Below are 19,878 nucleotides of genomic sequence, written 5' to 3' on the forward strand. Positions count from 1 at the left end.
CTCCGCAAATCATTATTCACAGTCGCTTCAATCCATATACTGTATATTTCAAGGCTACTTTATAACAATTCTTCTCTCTATCCTGGGAGCAGCAGCAGCTCTCGAGCCACCCCATTTTTTCTCTCTCTCCCATACGCCACAGCCCTAGAGCATCTCCTCTAAGAATATAAAGGAGGGATATGCCATGGTTTCCTACGGTGCCTCCAAATAGGCCCCTTGAGTCTAAAGTTACAGCAGAAGGAAATTTTTAGAACGCAAGATAACAAGATACCACGATATCAAATTCAGTAATACCAACTGGTGGAATATAACAAGAATTGATGAGGGGGTATATAAATGGAAGAAAACCTACCATTTTACCAGGTCATTGTGACTGCAAAGATAGATTATGGACCTTGGTTTGTCCATCACCAGTTTCCAATATCGGTTAGGGTAGGTGCTGGACATCACATGTTATAATTTAGCCATGCAAATAAATACAAGATTAGCCATCATTCTTCAATTGTACCAGCAATTTTAAAACCGACCCACACCAGCATACCAAACTAGAAAAATGAATGAATGAAAGACTGGTATTTAAAATAAAATTGAAAAAAAAAAATCATCCAAGGTTTAGATGTTAAGTTTATAACGTAATCCTTGAATCTGTGACAGCCTTAAAAGATTTTCCAGCAACAAAGCCATGTGAAGTTTAGTCTGCCGTGACCTTCAAAATAGCAAGCTATGAACACCACTGGAGCATGCAGAGTACCAAAGCCGTCGGGGACAATGAAGATATAGAGCAAAGCAGGAGGAGGAAAAATCTTCCCTGCATGAAGAAAACTTTGTATAGCATTCTGTACTGTAACATACAAATTAAGGTAAAAAATGAGTGCTTTTGACACGTACAACCAATGCAAGCACACAGAAATTCAAGGGAATTAACTCATGAGTCATGTTGCTGAAAGATGGCTCTTCTGTGTTCTCTCTCCAAACTGGTGCTCTGCTGGTCCATCCTTTCCTGAAGATATCTTAGTTTCATGCGTGAACGTAATCTTAAATAAGGCTCCGTTGTCATTCCCAACTATTTCCAACAACTAGATTTTTCATTCATCCAAGATCATGGCTCAATTAAAAGCAGCAATACATGGTTTGATCATCAAGAATGCTTTAGCCCAAGCTGCTTGAGAGAATCTGGGCCCACAAAAAATATACGCCTCTGAGTCCTCCTATATCGAAAGACTACCACTCCTTTATATGCAGTTCTTGGAATGCCATCCTGGAAAAAGAATAAGTTGTTTTCAATAAGAAATGAAGAACAATAAATAGACATCAAAGCACTTTTTAAGGCCATAGCATCAATGGATCTTAAAGATGATAGGTGATCTTGCTGTTTACAACAAATACAAACACGAAAAGCCCAATAAGTTAGCAATCTCGAATGATAAAATGAGAACAAGAAAGCTATGTCAAAGAGAAAGGAATTCTGGAGTTCTACATCAACTAATATTATTTCTAATACAGTCTATGCCTAATAATATTTCTAATAGATTTCTGCATCAATTAATATCATATTTAATAGGATTTTGATTGATCATGAAGTTATGATTCTTCTGGAATCTGGATTGTTTGAGGTGCGACTTGGGCCTACATGTGCCTGCATATGTTGTGTGCACTTCAGCCATGCATCTGGGGGTGCGTCAGTGTATTTGGATGTCCCCTGGAAAGCCAACAGTCAAGTGAAATAAAAATGGGGAAGAAATTGCCTTCCATTCTTCAAATATTCCAAATTGACGGGCCAATCGTTCGAAGTCCCTCTGGTCATTATACTGGATCTGCACGTCAACATCTACATTGTGTGCCTTCAGAACAGCATCAGGTCCATCAACAGGTCTAGCTTTGGACAAAATATGAGCAAAGTGGTTTAAAAACTTGTCCTGCCAGTGTCATAAAATAACTCAATTAGGTACTAGATTAATCACAAACAATGATATTAATTAAACAAATAAAATTACCTCCAACAGGTAGCTCAGATCCACTGATTTCCAATCAACCTTTGGTCATAGTGAATTAAAGATATGCATGAGATAGGAAAGATTCAAAAACTAAAGCTAAAAGACTGCAAAAAGATCTACAACAGAGTATGTTTTACCTACATGAACATCATTTAGTTTAATAGGCTCCAAGTATTGTTTATAGAATTGCCCCATGCTAGAACCCTGAAATAGAATCGCAATATTAAAGTCATCAGTTTGCACATTATAACAGTGCGAAAGGAGAACGGACAAGAAACATTCTTGTAAAGACAAATAAAGTATAACGGTCAACTTACACGCTCGCCACATGTTCAAAACAATGAATTAAATTTAAAATAAATAAATAAATTTAATTTAAAAAAAAAAAAAAACAACTTACGTGCTCACCAAAATTGTATGTTCTGCAAACTTCTGGATGAATAAATTGGCGATCTTTGTGTACCTCCTTCAACCTCACCCAGTCATCCCAATAAGTATTATCATGTCAAGGAAGAATTTCCTGAAAAAGGTTGACTAAAGTTTGAACCTAGACTACAAAACAGTGAAACAAAGGATATGCCTTAGGCCACTTTGGTGATAGCTCATTCCATATAGATTTTGTTAGCATCCATCCAAGCCCAGGAAAGAAATCTGAACGATAAAGAATTTCTGCATAATATATTGAGAAGCAGCTTGTATGAATACTTTCCAACATTCTAAGAGAACTTTTAAAAAAGAAGTAGAAGACCTTTGAGGCAATCACTATCAAATGTCAACAAAGAGAAATATTTAAAAACTACCAGGATCATGCACAAACTCCACTTGTCCATTATCATTCCAAGAAGAAACAGCCATGATCGTTCTTCAGTGGTGCCACATCAGGGGAAATGATGGTGCAAAATAATTAGAAAAGGATGGTTGAGAATGAATTTTCAACTTTTGAAGAAATAATGAGCAACCGACATGAAGCATACTTATCCTTTTCAAGTAGAGCAGATGTGGCCTCAAAATAGTCAAAAAAATCTGGCGCAATCTCCATATCATCTGTTTAGCAATATGATCTCTACTTTTATAGAGTTCACATATAAAAGTAATGCAAAATGGAAAAAAATAAAAAGATTAAAACAGCCATGAACCATCACCTTCCAGTATGATTACTCGGCTGAAATTATGCTTGGTGAATAGCTCGTCCAGGGCCCACTTGTAATGTCCTAGAAAAGCAAATATTCTTAGCCAGGAAGAAAGATCAAATGAACAAAAAAAAAATATAGAAATAACACCTACTTGCAATCTTGTAGTATGCTATTATTTCACCAGGTCTTTCTGTACGCACTGGTTCAGACTCCAAGTGCTGCAACATATAAAAAGAAAGCCTTCAGACATAAGTGGTCCTCAGAAGCTAAACTGCCTCCATCTGTAACCACAATGTCAAGCTCACATCTGTTACCAATTTCCTATTTTGTGATGTTAAGGTAATCAAAATGGTCAGAACATTTTGTAAAGCTCTAAACATGGAAAAAAATTACTGCTTAGCTACCCAAAAGAATTATAACTAGTAACGCATTACCTATTTATTCATTTTCTTATTATTGGGGTTGCAGTTTAGGAACAAAGTTGGGATATGGAAGACGTTTGACAGTGGAAGATATTTTCATGCTTAGCCAATTAAAGGAAAGGTATAGAGAGATGAGTTAGAGAAAAAATCCATATAACAATTGACATGGAGTCATATGATTCAATACATGAAGAGACAATTCTGTAGGCACTAAGGAAGAAAGGTTTATACAAAGAATACATTGAAATTGTTCACAACATGCTCAAGCAGTGAAAAGCATCAAAAACATAGTAGTTTGGTGATCCAAGGTTTCATTCGCTAGAGAACTACCCAAAAGTATGAACGCTCCGCTTAGCAGAGAGAGGGAGAAAGAGAGAGCTACACCAAGGATTAGCTCCAAACACGTATCTCTTTACAACATGCTATGTACTGTTTTTGGTGATATACTGTTAGTTGATGAGACAAGGTCAAATATATGGGGAAATACTTGGAAGATAAGGATCTAGAAATCAATAAAACACATAGGCTATGTTTAGTTGCCGGTTAAATGCTGGATAAGAGAAAGTTATCAGTTTAACCAAACAAAGACATGCCAAAAGTAGTAGATTATATTATTTGGTCAACGGACCCAAAATCCACTTAACCTGGTTAACTTTATTTCATGGGGGATGGTGAATCAAAGTAACCACCAAGCTCTCTCCTCTTTACTTTGCTTTTTTCAAAGCTTTATCCCACTAACCCTAGAATGTCAATAAAACAGCAGATAACTTTAACCGCTTGTCACCTGGTTCAGGGGTGGTCACAAATGGATAACACTGTCTGACCCTTGATTAGCTATTCAGGCTCCAAACACATCCATAATATATAAGTGCATTCTAAAAGAAAATAAAGCAGGAAAATGATCACAAAGTCAAAATGATTTCACTAATTTTCAAAAGATATCAACAATTTTCATACCTGCAACCAAAATCACTAAACTATAGTCCAGATATCATTAGCAGTATAATGTACTCTAAATTATGTGGTAAACGTTTTCTTGGCATGTTTCATTTTTCTCTAGTCTTTCCTAATCTTTCGACATGTTATATACATTTCTTTCTGGGTCCAAACTCTATAACATGAGCCAAAGTGTTGAAAGCAATACTCATTGTGCCCAACCAGAAATGGAACTGATACCACATTTTTGAACTTCCATAGTGTTGCAGTAGCAACTATTACAGCAGAAAGTAAATAAACTAAAGAGCAAAGATATGGAGATTTTAACAAAATAAAAAGAGAAGTGAGGAAAAAAAATAGAAGAACGAAAAGAAAAGAACAGTGAAGAGGAACAGTACACAAAAAGAGGAGCAGGAACCTGTTGACTAATTCCCTTTTAATTAACACACTAAAACTAACTCGCTCATCCAGCCAACCTTCGCACACCCCAACTTCCATCTATTAGATGTTGATGAGCTATTTTACTCTGCCAAATTGAGTGCCACTAAGAATCTCCAATATAGAAATAAACTGCAATCAGATCTCTTCAAGACCTAAGAAGAAAAAGGAAAGAAATCTACCAATGTGAGGCTAGCAAAGCTATTTTGTGGTCCTAAACAAACCTGCACCAAGTTTTGATGGATTTATGACTATGAAGGGATAAATTAAGGTCCAAGCAAGCAACCAGTTAAGCCCAGTTAGCTTCTTTGGTCACGATCATCAATGGAACATGCAGTGAGGTTTTTTGGTGGCCTGTCTATGCTTCTAGGTTGCATCAACAAAGAGCCACTGTGATTGCATTAATTGACAACAGAGTGACAGAGAAGTGATTTTTTAAACAGTGTGGGAATGTGGAATGAAGAATAAAGGAGGCCTCAATAAGTAGTGCTCAGACTGCATTTAAGAGTCAACAACCAAGGAGAAAGACTTTAAATTAACGTGAATGGAACAAGAAAAGATTTTAAAATTCTCGTGATGACACTAGGAGGTAACCCTTGACACAAATAATTAGTAGACAGGTCTGAGAAAGGTGCCAAAAACAATTGAAATAAAGCTTGATCTTATGATCAATGTTTCCCTCATCTATTAAATAAGATATTTTTTCTCCTTCCATGATTGACACCAAGTATCATGGCATGGAGAACGATCACCAAAACCATTTGACTTGAGATCCAATTTGGAGTTTCAGAAGATGTTATACATCGCTAACTCCATGACTGTGACAACCAAAGGTGAACTCTAGATCATCCAAATCTAGTTTTCCATAAGTTGACCAAACACATCGAGATTGACTGCCCATAGATTCTCCATCAATAAAATGCCTGCACATTTTCCTAATCATATATCCCCATAGGATCCAAGTTGCCAAAATCTCCATAATCCTGCACTACTTAGTGTTACTTCTTATTTAACTCCCTATGCAAGACTAACACATGGGGTAAGGGGGGCTCCTAAATGTAAATGTAGACATAGCATATCTTCTGAGAGTCTCTCAATATACTGTACACTATTTTATGTAAGATATTCTCCCCACCATTTCTATCACATCTCATCATAAATATTTAGGCTTCTTCCAACCAACAGAATATTCTTTCCCTCCAATTTTTTGCTCTTATGTTTAGTTCATTGTCCATCGGCTCAAGGATAGTCCAATAATGGAAAAATGTTCTATTGACACCATTAATTTGATACTGGCAATATTTTACATGGCAATATTACATTAATAATATATAAAAAACATACAGGATATGCACAAAACAAGCAATAAACTCAGCAGTATGTTTAAGGGAAAATATGCTTAAGAGTGAATTTAGTCAAGTCACTTTAAAATTATTGCCATATGATCATCAAAGTAGCTGCACAAGCCTCTAGTATATGGTCTCTTGATTCTTTTTGGGTAAGATGTCAACAGCTAAAAAGGTATCTAACCAGAAGTGCTGAAAACATAAATGAGGCTCCTTTGCAATATGCATTCGCTCTACTCAATAAAAGTGGTCAATTGATATGCTTTTTCTGTTGTAAAATTGAGAATGGCACATTCTACTTTTGAGTGCAGCATCTTAAAAAAAAAAAGATATAGATAAATCAGTCTATATTGTTGTGAGATAGAATAACATGAAACAGCTTGTTTCTTAAACCTGCATATATGTTATCTGACTGTAACTCAGAGCTTTAGTTTTAACATCTGGATTTGTTCCATCCTGTAAATCAGTGAGAACTTAAATGAATTCACCTTTCAAAATCAGGTCATCAGGGAAAGAAAGATAATACAAGAATGGTCCATATAAATACCTGGGATACGAAAACTGGGAATTTAGCAGAAACTGATCTCTGATATCTGTAAAAGAGTATTTGATCTATGATTGATCAGTTGGCTAATTATGTAATAATTTTGAAAAAAGGAAGCACATATCAGTGACCTAAGTTAGCTAGTCTTTACAAAAGAAAAGGCATGTAAAGTATAAACATACTTCAAGACAGATTCCAGTGTCCTCTCTAGATAGTCTGGGCGATTGCAAGCCATTATCACAACAGCTGCTACAGGCCACTAAATTAAGAAAGCAAGACAAATTAGACAGAATACATTCCTTTATATACACGAACCAAGACATAACGTGTATTTTTTTGTTCAAAGATCATGCCTCTTTTTGGCTGGTCAAGCTTTGAAGATTCTTTCCTGCACCAAAATTCATAAATAATAGACACATTACATGTTGAAGCAAAAAATACAAAGAACAGTGAAGAGTTTCAATTCCCTCCAAAAGCATTAAGAAAAGCATAATCAGAAGTTTAGAACCTTTTGATTATACCTACAAGGGAAACTATAACATCACTGTTATTGACCCGATGGAACCACAAAACATTAAAGGACAGTTTTTGCAATTGTTGCCATTTAGGTCCACACCACTGGCAAAGTAGCCCAATATGGAACCACTGTTATTGTTAAATGTGTGTATCTATCCATGGTCAAGTTATTAAAGAACTTCCTTTTATGTGTATATGGTAGTGCATTGTTTTTACACGAACTAAGATGATCTCCAGACAAATCATTATGAGAGTCATATAGTTGAGGGCTTCCAATAATACACCAAGAACTTCGTCAAAAAAATCAGTGGAAAGTTCCCCAAGTTCTGTAAATGGTCACAGTACTCCACATTCCAGACTCAAGCAAGATGAAGTTTGGTAGCCACACTAACCAATAAGACACCTATTACGTGCATCAGAAATAGAGAAATACTGGACGTCCATATTTTTTTTTTTAAAAAAAAAAAAACACTTTTCCAGATTGAGAGGAGAACAAGATCATGAACTACAACAGATCTGATGGCATAAGAAGGCAAGTACCGATCACCTATAAACTCAAATCAGAAGTTTGGCATTTTAACTTGCTATGCCAAATATGTATATGGTTGCCAAATATTGCTCACTCAGTACAAACATCACATGAATCTTTCATCAACTAAAATAAGAAGGGAAAACAGAAGCAATATTTAATTTAAAAAGTTCCCAACATGACCATATAGTCATAATGACAAAAGCCAGTCATAGGAGAACAAATTAGGAGGCGAAAAGAATTAGAACCATTGTACCACCCCAGTGAGGTACTGCTATTAAGTTGATTACAGTTCATACCAATATATAACTGGCAACTAATAATCATTTATTATCATGGCTTTGCAAATAATATAAAAGCCAGAGTGAACGGACAGATTGATGAAGGGTGACTTAAATTATGATGTAATTTTTCAATCTTTGGTTGCTTAAGTAAGCATTTTTCGTAGAGGTTAATCTAACAGATCAGGTTTGATTTTCTACAGACTGTAAAATATTGAAAGTATGGTTTCAAATCAATGTTACTGACTGATTGCAATGTATATGAATTGTAAATATAAAACAATCATGTTTTAATAATACATAGGGATAGAAAGTTCATATAAGACCATACTTTCAAGATGTCGAATTAAAGTCTTCAGCTGGGCACATTCTTCATCTCTAATTTTCCTCGCTTCTGATACAGCAGCACCGTATTAGAATCTGAAAAATTCATGGTCTTATTTGCTTCCCTAATAAGAGAAGACTAGCAAGGACAGTTTCAAACAAAACTATATTTTACAAAATCACCCACTGCAATATGCTGAAGAAACAATAGTGTGTCATTCAAAAATCCAAACATCAGTTTATGCACCTAAAAAAGCAATATTCCCATGCTTCAAAATATGCAGTTAGAAACTTAGAATAACTATATATATCTTATTTGTATTATTATGTACACAATGTAATCATGATGGATAACCATGAAATTCTTCCTTAAGCATCCTTGAGATCACACATCCATGCTAAAGCAAACTAGACGTGAAGTTGTGAATAAGTATTTAGAGACCATATTCATCAAAGCAACAGGAGACATAGTGCATATTAAGGACCAGATGAACTTTGACAATAAGTGTCAGAATTCTGGGGAACAGAAAAGAAACAAGAACACAAAAGAAAAAAAGAAAAGAAAAGAAACCAGAACTTATCGAAGAATATAAAAAGCTGATGGCAATGTAAGAACTTCAAAGCCCAACATAATATTGTGCTCTATTTTTCTCTTGGGTCCAGCTAACGCCCTGATCGGTTATTTTACATAAAATAATTACTATTGTGAATGGATAAGAAATGCGATAGCTTCATGATGACATTTAACATATCTAAAATAGAAATGGCAATGCATAACCTATCAACTATCAAATTTAGATTTATGATCATCTGCATGGATTTACAAATTGTTCTGGGACTATCATAAGGAATTATCAGTACACAAGCTTTGATGTCAATGACATGCTAACTTGACATATTCCATTTGAAAAGCTAATTTGTTGCATACTTAGATTGGCAATTAGCATCAACCAAAATAGAGAAGATACAGTAATCAACAATCACATTTGCCTGAATGGCCTAATAATTGATAAAAGAGCTTTCAAACTTCACTTAGTTTCACAGATCAGAGAGAGAGAGAGATGTTGATATAGAATTTTAGTATAAGATGCACCAAAATCAAACACTGGTTACAGATCATCTGATGCAGATGTGGTGATTGTGGATGATAAACTGTCTTAGCCGTGAGAAGAAAGTTAAAGTTGTGACAAACATATGAATACACCCAAGAAGAATCAATCTAACAATGAATGTGCCAGCTGGCAAAAGTTTGTTGATTGATCATGTAACTGGTCACCAGCTCTAGTTGAACCGCTTACCTTCTAATAGTTGAAAACTATGCTACAGCACTTGTGAAAATGTAACCACAATGTTTCATAGGCAGTGAACAAAGTCTCAGGTTCACCGCAAAGATCACAACTCCAAAATTTAGGACACATCCTTCTTCCTTGATCACCTTACAATTGCATTTGGTCACAGGTCAAAGTCATTAGAGCAAGTAAAAAATTGATGGAAAGATGACACTAACCAGGCTGAAATAAATGCCCATTCTTCTTTTGGCTTTCATGCAAACTATCATGCAACTCATATGGTCTTCGGTGCTGGTGTCGTATGCAGGAAGAGTTAGAAAAAGCTGGTCTGGCCGATTTTAGGCTTCTTAATAGATTCAAGGCCTCATTGTAGCTCTAGATGTAATGGAACTACCTGGTTTGCTGATATTATTATCATGTACATCAGACCACAAAAATGGAAGAAGATGGTTCATTGTCTTTTGTTCCCAACAATTCGGGTCCAGAAAATCGATTGAAAGAAGATATACTCAAATGAGGTGAAAGGATGATATGAAGACTGGAATGCTTATTAAGTGGATCAGGTAATAATAAAAGTAGGTTCAAAGAATTAAATGGGTCTTGTTGATTGAAGGGAGTCTTGTCTTTCCTTCAGTTGCAAATTACAACCTTTCACCCCTCTTTTATGTCAAACTAGTAATAACAACTCCATCTAAACCTCATATAAGACTTCATTTGAGTGATTTGAAGCAAAAGTGAAACTTCATCTTATTAACCAGATCAACTTTTTTATATATAAGGATTTTGCTATAACAAAATTGATTGGCTCCAATTTAGTGCTCTCTAAAATATAGCTGATGCTGTCGGACAAGTAGCCTTGGCAGCCTTTATTTGCACACAAATATGTTAGTCGAGTGAGAATTGGTATCCGTAGGGGTGCCAGTGAACACATTTTAAGGAATTGCAAAAGGTGATTGGCAGAAGATAGGATGTATAAAAGGGTTTGGGTTGGGGGCAAGAAATAGATCATAAGTTACTCTTGTCAAGATATATGACCAGCTGGCCATAATCATAAATTTGTGTTCAAGATTTTCAAGGATTCTTTGAATGAAGGAATTGGGTTCCCAATATTCAGAGTAATCTGATGGGCAAGGGCATCATTTGGTCTCTAAAATCTCATAGAAATCACAACGGAGTATACAGAGAATGAAGATTTTGTAGAATTATTGGTGATAATTTATGCCTTTGATGGTATAAATAATGGGATTGAAATTTTTCATCTAATGGTCTTTTCTTGGTTGAATCTTACTCTAGGGTAATGTTTGGATGTCCTTATTCTAGGTGGAATAAGGGCTTATTTCACCTTATTCCCCCAAATGCTAGAAAAAGTGGTGGTGGGCCCCGCAGGTTTAGCAATTCCGATCAACCCTGCATTAATTGCACCTTATTTCCATCTATCCTGATTTAGCTATTCCATAGTGGATCATGGAATAGCTTATTCTAGGTCTTTAATAAGTATTAATTGCACCTTATTCTAGGTATATGGAATAATACTGCATTAATTGCACCTTCTTCCCAGTGGAATAGCAGATTTCCAACCAAACAAAAATCTGAAATAGGCACAGTGAATAGCTATTCTCTGAGAATTCGTATTTCTATTCCAGGAATACGAAAAAGGTAACCAAATACTACCTAGGAGTTTCTTTTTCCCCTCGTTCTTGCTTCAAGTGATTTGTCGAGTTCATGACAAAGACTACATGGCCAATCATTGGCAAAACTGGAGATTTCAAGCCAATGCCTCTTTTTAGCCTTCTTCAAGAATCATGAAACATTAATTTAAACAGTGCTGCTATGCACAAGCGGTGGAAGTTTTCGTTCATCTCTTTGGAAGGTCTCCAGTGCTTCAAGTATTCTCCCTTCTTGACACAATAGAAATAAAGCAAGACATTATGAAGTTACAGCTTTTCTTCTACTGTATGGGCCAACTGAAGAGTGCAAAATGCTCATGCCTTCAAGAACAATAGCATGCCAGCTGCCTCACTTCCATAACAATACTTTATATGACATGGAACTCTAGTACTTCTAGGCCTCTGGCAAGCAATACAATTAGCATAATGATGATCTGCCAAGAATATGGCAGAACAAATGTCCTGATACACAGTAGTGTGCGTGTTTTTGGCCCCAATCTTACATGTCTGGTTCCCCTGCATTATCAGCACTGTCTGATTGGCCCCTTGCAATGGTGAAGTTGCTTCTGCAATTAGATTTGGGTTCCTTCCAATATCATATTTTTGCTCGCAAAACTTTTCTTCTTGGTAAATAATGCATGCACTACTGGTCCACAATGGGCTGCATGTCATCTTGTATCCAAGGGCTTCTTCTGAAGCCACCTTACAGGGGTGTCCTTTACATGTACTTCCAATTCCAATTCTAATGAGTAGGTTTGCACAAAATGAAAAAACCAATGTGTTGTTTTAATTAAAAGAAAAGGCAAGATTATGTATTGCAGTGAAGAAATGATGAGCAACTTCCCAGACACGTCATAATGTTTCTACCTGTTCCTAATTCAAGTCATATTGGCAAGAAGTTATTTCCGATATGAAAATGTATATTAGCCTACAAATTATAAACACTGCCAGGACTATCACATTTGTTGACAGGATTTTTGAGTAAATCAAACATACGTCCTATCACCTACAAGTTGTCATTGATGTCATCAGCATAATGTGGCACAGATCTAATAAAAGTTAATTTAATTAACGATAAATTAGAGGTGTACCTTCCAAAGCAACTATCTTTCCTTGTTGCGTGCTTATTTGTTCAATTAACAACCGCATTTGACTTGTGCATTGATTTTCAGATTCCACCTGTTTCAATTTATCACAGAGCAAGGGTTCATGATATTGAGCAGATATTAATTCAAAAGTGTAATTCTATGCAGATGTTATAACTTATCTCTAAAAGAGTCGTTTGATAAGCTTTTGTGTCGCCAAAATTAGCAAGAGAAATAGCACTTAAAAAGAAAAAGGATAGCTTGAAAAGCCTAGATAAACAAGATACAGAGCCGAATAAATGTAGATAACTGAATAATGAAAGGGAAATATAAACATTGAAGAAGCATAATATATGGTTTACATAGAAATACTGAGTAATACATATCTAGCTCTTCACTAAGAGAACATAGTTCATAACTTACAACGGCCCCCAGGCGCTCTGCATACTCAGATTGTGTTGCAAAAAGGCGCACCTACAAATATATGAGGAAGAAACTATTAGAATCATATAAGAGGACAATAAATATAGGTGGCTGCTCATCAAGGCATATATGCTTAGTGAATGGAAAGCAGGAATACGTAAAAATAAAAAAGAACTTGAAAGCTTTATATATTAATTCATTATGGTGACTAATGATAGGATTTTTTTTTTTTTAAAAGAGCATATATTAGAATAAAAAGAAACCATCACAAACAGCATTAATAATAAGTTATAACAGCAGTAAGATTATATTAGCAAGTAACTGCTGTGGTGATCATTGACTCATTTTTTGTGTATGTTGAATATTCCTCAAGATACATGAGTTTCTTGTGAACTCTTACTTGCAATCCAACAAACCACGCTATTTTCTGCTGTTTTACCAGTTCATCAAGAAGTTGATAAAACCAAAAGGAATAAATGCTTTGTTCACTTCAGGATTCTTCACAGAGTTATGAAGCATAAGCAGTGCAGTCAAGGTTCTCAAAGAACAGACCCTATGACCCGATAAAAATGATATTTTTTTTGCAAGTTTTATTCTCAATTACAACAACTAACACTATTTTAGAACCTCCTGTTGTACCTAGTTGCCCATGTCCCGAACCTAAACCAACCAAAAAACAGGGTGACGCTCCTATCCTGAACTAAACTAAAGTAAGATATGTTCTAATAAAATCAACCCAAAATTTGAGCACAGTTGAGTGGAGCTCAAGTAGCACCCTTGTTCCAACGTCAAAGGTTTCAAGAGGCTCTGGGTTCAGTTCTAATTCGAAGCCATGGGAAAAATGTCAGATTATGTTACCACGTACAATATTTTATTTATTACACTGGAACATTGAGGAAAGAAACAGACTTATATATCAACAATTGCAAGCTGCATCGGCGGGTAGATAACAATTTTTCTCTTTAAATATGAAAGATTCATGAGTTTACCAAAAGAACTATGTGCTTTTTCAGTTTTATCTAAAAAATATAAATTCTTTGCCAGTGCCAATTACGTCATTTTTTGCTGGTTTCCACATGTGTTGCCTCATTTTCATGAATACTTTAGCAAAAATTATGACCTTTATTATGGTAATGTGCACTCTCATGACTCTGTCAGCCAGTTATCTGCTTTATGTCATTTCACACCCTGTCACACACCTAAGTTTGCTCATCATTGCCAATCCATACCATTCAAATGGTAGATGGTTAAATGCTACTCATAGTTTCCCTTTGTTGGTACAGTATGGTTCATTTAAATTGTTGAATTTATAAATAATAATTACTTTGTCATAATTAATCAAGCAATTTTTTAATTACTCTGACATAAATTAACTGCAGCTGATAACTCATATCTATTATTTAATCAAGTCAAGATAACTTATCACTATATTTTATTAATTTTCCACAATTAATCAATCACATAAGAAGACCAATCATGGAGCCTGTTGCGATCAAGGGCTCGAATAGCTCGGGTAGGTCAGATGGGTCGGTCTTTGCACCTACGTGTGCAAGATATTGTCCACTTTGGCCGGCCCATGGCATCCGGCCTTACAGTTTTGCCCTTTAAAAGGCATCCGCTGGGAGAGAGAAGGCTTCGATCTGATATAAATCAGAGTCTTCCTTGATTCACAACCAATCCAGGACTAAAGGTGCCATCCTCCCATAATAGTAGCCCTTTCAACCAAGAGAGACTCTAGCTTATATGGGATTGGAGCCTTCTCTCCCCTAGGAAGGAGCCTTTTAAAAGGCAAAATCGTGAGGTCGTATGTCATGGACTGGCCAAAACGGATAATACCTCGTGCGTGCAAGCACAAAGACCAACCCATTCGAGCCCTTGACCGCAACACTGGCACCATTTATGGGAAATGCCTCCTGCCCACGCACGCAGAGCCCCCTCTAAACCAGAGGGAAGGAGGTTACTGCTGTGGGAGGACGGCACCTTTAGTCCCACATCAGTTACGAGTCAAGAGAGATTCTGACTTATATGAGATTGGGACCGCCTCTTCCCCAATGAAATGCCTTTTAAAGGGTAAAACCGTTAGACCGTACGCTATGAGCTGGCCGAAGCGGACAATGCCCCCTACTCGTGGGGGCAAAGACCAACCCATCCAAGCCCTTGACCACAATAGAGCCCATAATAACAGTGACTCCAATAGATTCATTTAGTTCTTTGCCTCTAACCTAGGAACACCTGAATATGGTTATTTCACCAAATCTCACAAATACATGTTATCAAGGAAATACTCGTTATGTTGTTTCCTCCTATCTCATAAATATCAACCATATAGCGTTAAACTTCTGAAATCCTATCCTCCCCTTCCCCAAACTCCTACACCGTAAGTTTAACTTAATAAAACCTCTTTCACCACAACTTCTTCGTAATGATATCATAGCAAGATCTCACCGTTCAATTGTCGGTCGAACATCACCACTTCTATTAAGAAGACACAAATTTTATATTTCTAACCTAAACAAGCACTCTTTACTCATCTAGTTTAGCATCTTCACCATATATAAGCTTCGTCATTAATTCTCGTTTCAACAATTGGGGGAAACATTCTTGGTTTTCTTGTGTACACAGCTCCGTGACTTACATGAATCGTGGAACAAGAAAAGGATTTTCGTAGAACGATATCATCAAAAGAGGTGCAAAGATTTGGATGAAGGTTTACCACTGCAGCCTACTCCTAAATTGTAGGGTTTAAAGAAAAGAACCAAAAAGAAAGAAAGGAGGGATATAAGAGAAACCTGGATGTAGATGAAGGCCGCCGCGGCGACGAAGAGAAGGATTCGGACGTCGCAGAAATCTCTCGCCATCTTTGACACCCAAAGTCCTGGACAAGGGATCGATTTCGATCCCTCGAGAATTAAAAGGAGGAGCTTTTATTTTTCGCCCGGTGAGAAAACCTCTCCCTTTTTTTTTTTCCTACCCTCTCTTATTTGCTTGGCTTTGCCTTTTTTTATGAAATCATTCGGACGACCGTTGACTCCGAGTCTCCGTCGCCCGATGGGGTTTGCAAATATGCGCGGATATATAAATGAGGTGTTACCTTGGAACTGTTTGTTTGCAAATCCACCTTGCGATATGCAGTAACGGACCATTATTTGCCTTTTAAAAGGAATTCAAAATCTATATTTCTTAAGCACTTAATGGCGGAATGATGTATAACAGATTCATAAATAGCTTTTATTGTGATATTTCAAAAGGTAATATTATAAAAATTTCATTTATTAAGTAAAGATTAAAATATTACTTTTTAGCAAGAAGATAAATTAAAATTATAGGATTACAACACCAGAAAAATTTTTCCATGTGCAGGAGTTGCCTGTTCATGATGCCTATTTTTCCAAGCTTTTCCAAAAATACAAAAAGAAATCATTATAAATCAAATGGTAACCAACCAGCTTAACAAAGAGCTCTTAGTTAAGCTAGGCTAATTCTAGAATTTAATTTCCTAAATGCACAGTGTAAAATTTAACACCATCCATATAATAATGACCTAACTGAATAAAATTTTAAATCTTGCAAAATAAAGATGTCTCGATTTCTCTGTAACACTGGACATCCCATTACCTCGTTCCATCTTAACAATGATCTCGATAAGTATCCTTTATCTCTAACTCTTTCTTTTTTTTTTTTTTTTTTTCATACTTTTTTTATTTTCTTTTTACCTTCTTCTATATCCTTTTCTTTACTTTCTCTATTTTCTTATCCCTTCTTTTCTTTTTTTTTTTAATTCTTCTTCTTTCTCTTTTCTTCCATCCTTCCTCTTTTTTTTTTCTTCTCCTTTCTTTCTCCTTCTCTCTGCATTTAGAGTCCTAGCTGATCCTCTTTTCTCACGGAAACAAAGAGGATTACCAAGATACCTCATATTTCTTCTACTTTCTTCTCCTCTCTCCATTCGGAGTCCTAGCTGATCTCCTTTTCTCACAAGAACAAAAAGGATTGCCAAGATACCTCATATTCCGTCTAGATGTAAATTTTTGCTACAAAATATTATCGTTCCGCATCTTATCATGAAACAGTGCCTCCAAATTCTTCATATCCCAACTTTAGCAAACTCAACTTCAGCAAACCAGAGTTGAGCAATTAGCCGAAAGGACAGGGCTAGCTTAAGGATAAAGCCACCAAAGCCCTTGTTTTAAACCTCCACTTGTTTTAAATCCCCGGACCCTCCTGCCATCTGTCTCCACCACGTCCAGCCGTCCACCTACAGGAAGATGAACAACACCAGAGACGTGAGATGATGAGACGGGAGACAGCGAGACAGGAGATAGCGAGATGGGAGCCATCCACCCTGACATTTATTAGAGCTGTCTTCTCGCCGGAGACGGCAAGATGGGAATCATGGCCTCACAGAACTTGGGAGTAGTTCTTGGTGAGGAGGCAAACGGCATCGTTGGCAGAGAAGAGCGGATGCTCATCGAGGCCGCGGGTGAAGAAGTCAACAATCCAGATGGTGGGGTCATCGGAGAGCTTGCAGAGAGAGGTCTCGAGGCGGGTGAGGGTGACACCGATGAGGAGGCTATCGAAGGTACTAGCGGCACTACCGTCAATAGAAAGGAAGCGAACTCATCCGACGGTAGTAGTCTGGCTTGAGGGGCATCTTTCAGTCTCCGACAGCAGACATTCCAGGCTTAAGTGGCATCTCCGATGGCGGTGGAGTTCCAGGCTTCCAATGGTGGGGGGGTTCCGAGCTTCCAACGACTGAGCGGTGGCAAGGAAAGTGGAAAGGTGCGATGGTCAATTTTTTTTTCTTTTCGAAGTTGCAACACATGTGGTAGACGGTGCGGCTACTATGCGGTCTCCAATTTACTCCAGCCCCTGCCCGTCTCAAGGAAGTGCGAGCTCGAGTTCAAGGCTATCGAGCCCATCCCACCCCCCGTCCAGCTTGGCGAGATCACCAAGGAGGAGCTCAAGGCCCAGGATGGCTCTGATCCTAAAAAGCCTCTCCTCATGGCCATCAAGGAGGAGCTCAGACTATTAAAAGCTTGAGAATGACATGAAGAATGTATACTTTATAATATGTATCTCAAACAACATAACTTAATTTTGAGGATGAAATTATTTGAAAGGAGGGAGAATGTAACATCCGGCCCATTTGGGCCCTAGACCAAGCCCAAAGCCCATACAAAAAAAAAAATGGAACGGAAGACTCCTGATGGAAATCTTCTTCTCCGATGAATCCCGGACGGAGAAGAATTTTAGGACCCTTAGAGCTCTAGGACCCTCTATAAATAAGACTCCCCTCTCCCTCATGACCCTCTACCGGCCTTCCTCCCTCTCCTTTCCTCTTGATTTCTTCCGTTGAAGTTGTGACCTCTCGTACTCGTGCTCGCCGAAAATTAGAGCCGACGATGCTGGTGAAGCTTGAGGTAAGCCCTTCTCCTCCTTTCTCTCTTTCTTTCCCTCTTTTTCATGGCTTCGTGCACCCTCGCCGCCCATCGAGCTCGTCGAAAAATTTATGAAAAGGGTGAACCATATTTTGCTCTGTTTCGGCCGGGCCCTTTCCTCTCTTTTCCAGCCACCGACGCCGTCGATTGCGGCGTCTAACCCCTAGGATAGAACTCTTACCTCCTAGCCTTCCTTCCCTATGGGTCTTGGCCGCCAGCGATCGGTCAGTGACTGGAAAACAAGAGGTAAGGGGCGGATCCCCTATTTTTCTGATTTTCTCTAAGTTTCTCGCCGGTCGAACCTCGCCGCCCGCCTCTCCTTGCTCTGTCGCCGTCGACCAGACACCGCTGCCCCTCGTCGGAGCTCGAGCCATCAAGCCCCTTCCCTCTGGTTCTCCCCCTGTTCGGCCCAGGAAGAGGAAAGGAAGAAGAAAACGAAAAAAGAAAGAAAGAAAGAAAAAGAAAAAAAAATAAAAAAATAGAAAGAAAAAAGAAAAAAAAATTCTCTCTCTCCTCCCTCTACTTTCTCTCTCCAATTTCTCTCTCTAGATTCTTTCTCTACTTTTTCTATAGAATTTCTCTCTCTAGTGTCTTTTTACTCTCTCTAACTGCATCACGGATCCTAAAGCAAATTTGAGATAAAAATATGATGATCTGAGAGTGCTTCGAAATTTATGCAGTAGATTGGATTCCAATCCGATCTTTATTCAAAATTTATAACATCGATCATGGTTAATTCATATTGAGTCATCTTGATATGATCTCTAATAATCTCGATCATGATTGCCTCATTTGAAGGATATAAAAATTTTCTCTCTCTATTTTCTCTCTCTACTTTCTCTCTCTAAAATTTTCTCTCTCTTCATGAATTTTCTCTCTCTAAAAATCTTGTAGACCAATGGAGGGTCCAGATATGTAGACAAATCCTAATTTTGGATAATCCTAAGAGAAGTCCTGGATTTGTGTTATTAAGATCGATTATTGATAATTTCTCCATATATAATTTTTATATTTGATCAGGATCATGAAGAGATACGACTGTTTACATAAGATATCGAGTAGAATATCTGATTTTCAAAAATTCATAAATCAAAGAATTTGTTGATTTCTATGCTTGAATCAGTCACCGATAGAGGTAAAAATTTCTGTACATGATCACCATTATACATATGCTATTTTATCATTGATCTTGCATCATTGGTTTTGCATCGTTAGATTTGAGATCGATGAATTTGCTATATTCGAGACACCATTATTTGCTTATATAATTTTGAGCATGAGTATGTTATATCAATGTATATGTATCAGAGTTTGATGGCATGATTATATAAATATGACATATCTAAATTGATCATAATGTAAGTCGAAATTGATTTGATAAAATCAATACATAATGATTAAATGAAAAAGAAAGATATGGTATGGACTAACCTTGTCATGTGGGACAGTCCGCCAGGAGCTTATGCCTGGGATAGCTCCCACTGGCTTATAGGTGGATCAGCCGGCTTGGAGTTCA

General features: G+C 37.2%; 1 protein-coding gene across 2 annotated transcripts; it reads right to left on the reverse strand.

Moving 5' to 3' along the window:
- Positions 1-777: 777 nt before the first annotated feature.
- Positions 778-15,918, reverse strand: LOC105055246 (alpha-1,3-mannosyl-glycoprotein 2-beta-N-acetylglucosaminyltransferase). 2 transcript variants are annotated; one of them, XM_010937015.4, is made up of 18 exons: positions 15,717-15,918; positions 12,928-12,978; positions 12,511-12,598; positions 8,471-8,533; positions 7,167-7,201; positions 6,996-7,072; positions 6,817-6,862; positions 6,663-6,725; positions 3,279-3,345; positions 3,137-3,205; positions 2,969-3,038; positions 2,795-2,856; positions 2,573-2,663; positions 2,395-2,488; positions 2,136-2,198; positions 1,995-2,033; positions 1,746-1,916; positions 778-1,258 (listed from the first exon to the last, which is right to left on the reverse strand). In XM_010937015.4, the coding sequence occupies exons 1-18, from the start codon at positions 15,783-15,785 to the stop codon at positions 1,139-1,141; spliced, it is 1,338 nt and encodes a 445-aa protein (XP_010935317.1). In that variant the 5' UTR covers positions 15,786-15,918; the 3' UTR covers positions 778-1,138. The 2 variants fall into 2 exon arrangements, with proteins under 2 accessions (XP_010935317.1, XP_029123461.1); XM_029267628.2 differs by having other exon boundaries at positions 1,118-1,258; positions 1,631-1,916.
- Positions 15,919-19,878: the final 3,960 nt, after the last annotated feature.

Source organism: Elaeis guineensis, chromosome 12, assembly GCF_000442705.2.
Source record: "Elaeis guineensis isolate ETL-2024a chromosome 12, EG11, whole genome shotgun sequence".
NCBI classification, from domain to species: Eukaryota; Viridiplantae; Streptophyta; class Magnoliopsida; order Arecales; family Arecaceae; genus Elaeis; species Elaeis guineensis.

What these genes read in the sequence shown, in the direction of transcription:
- LOC105055246 (XM_010937015.4), bottom strand. Translation starts at nt 15,785, where the DNA reads ATGGCGAGAGATTTCTGCGACGTCCGAATCCTTCTCTTCGTCGCCGCG. An exon ending in CATACAATTTTGGTGAGCAC is followed by an intron (nt 2,199 to 2,394) that starts GTAAGTTGTTTT and finishes ATTCTATTTCAG; the next exon opens with GGTTCTAGCATGGGGCAATT. An exon ending in TTAAACTAAATGATGTTCAT is followed by an intron (nt 2,034 to 2,135) that starts GTAGGTAAAACA and finishes CTATGACCAAAG; the next exon opens with GTTGATTGGAAATCAGTGGA.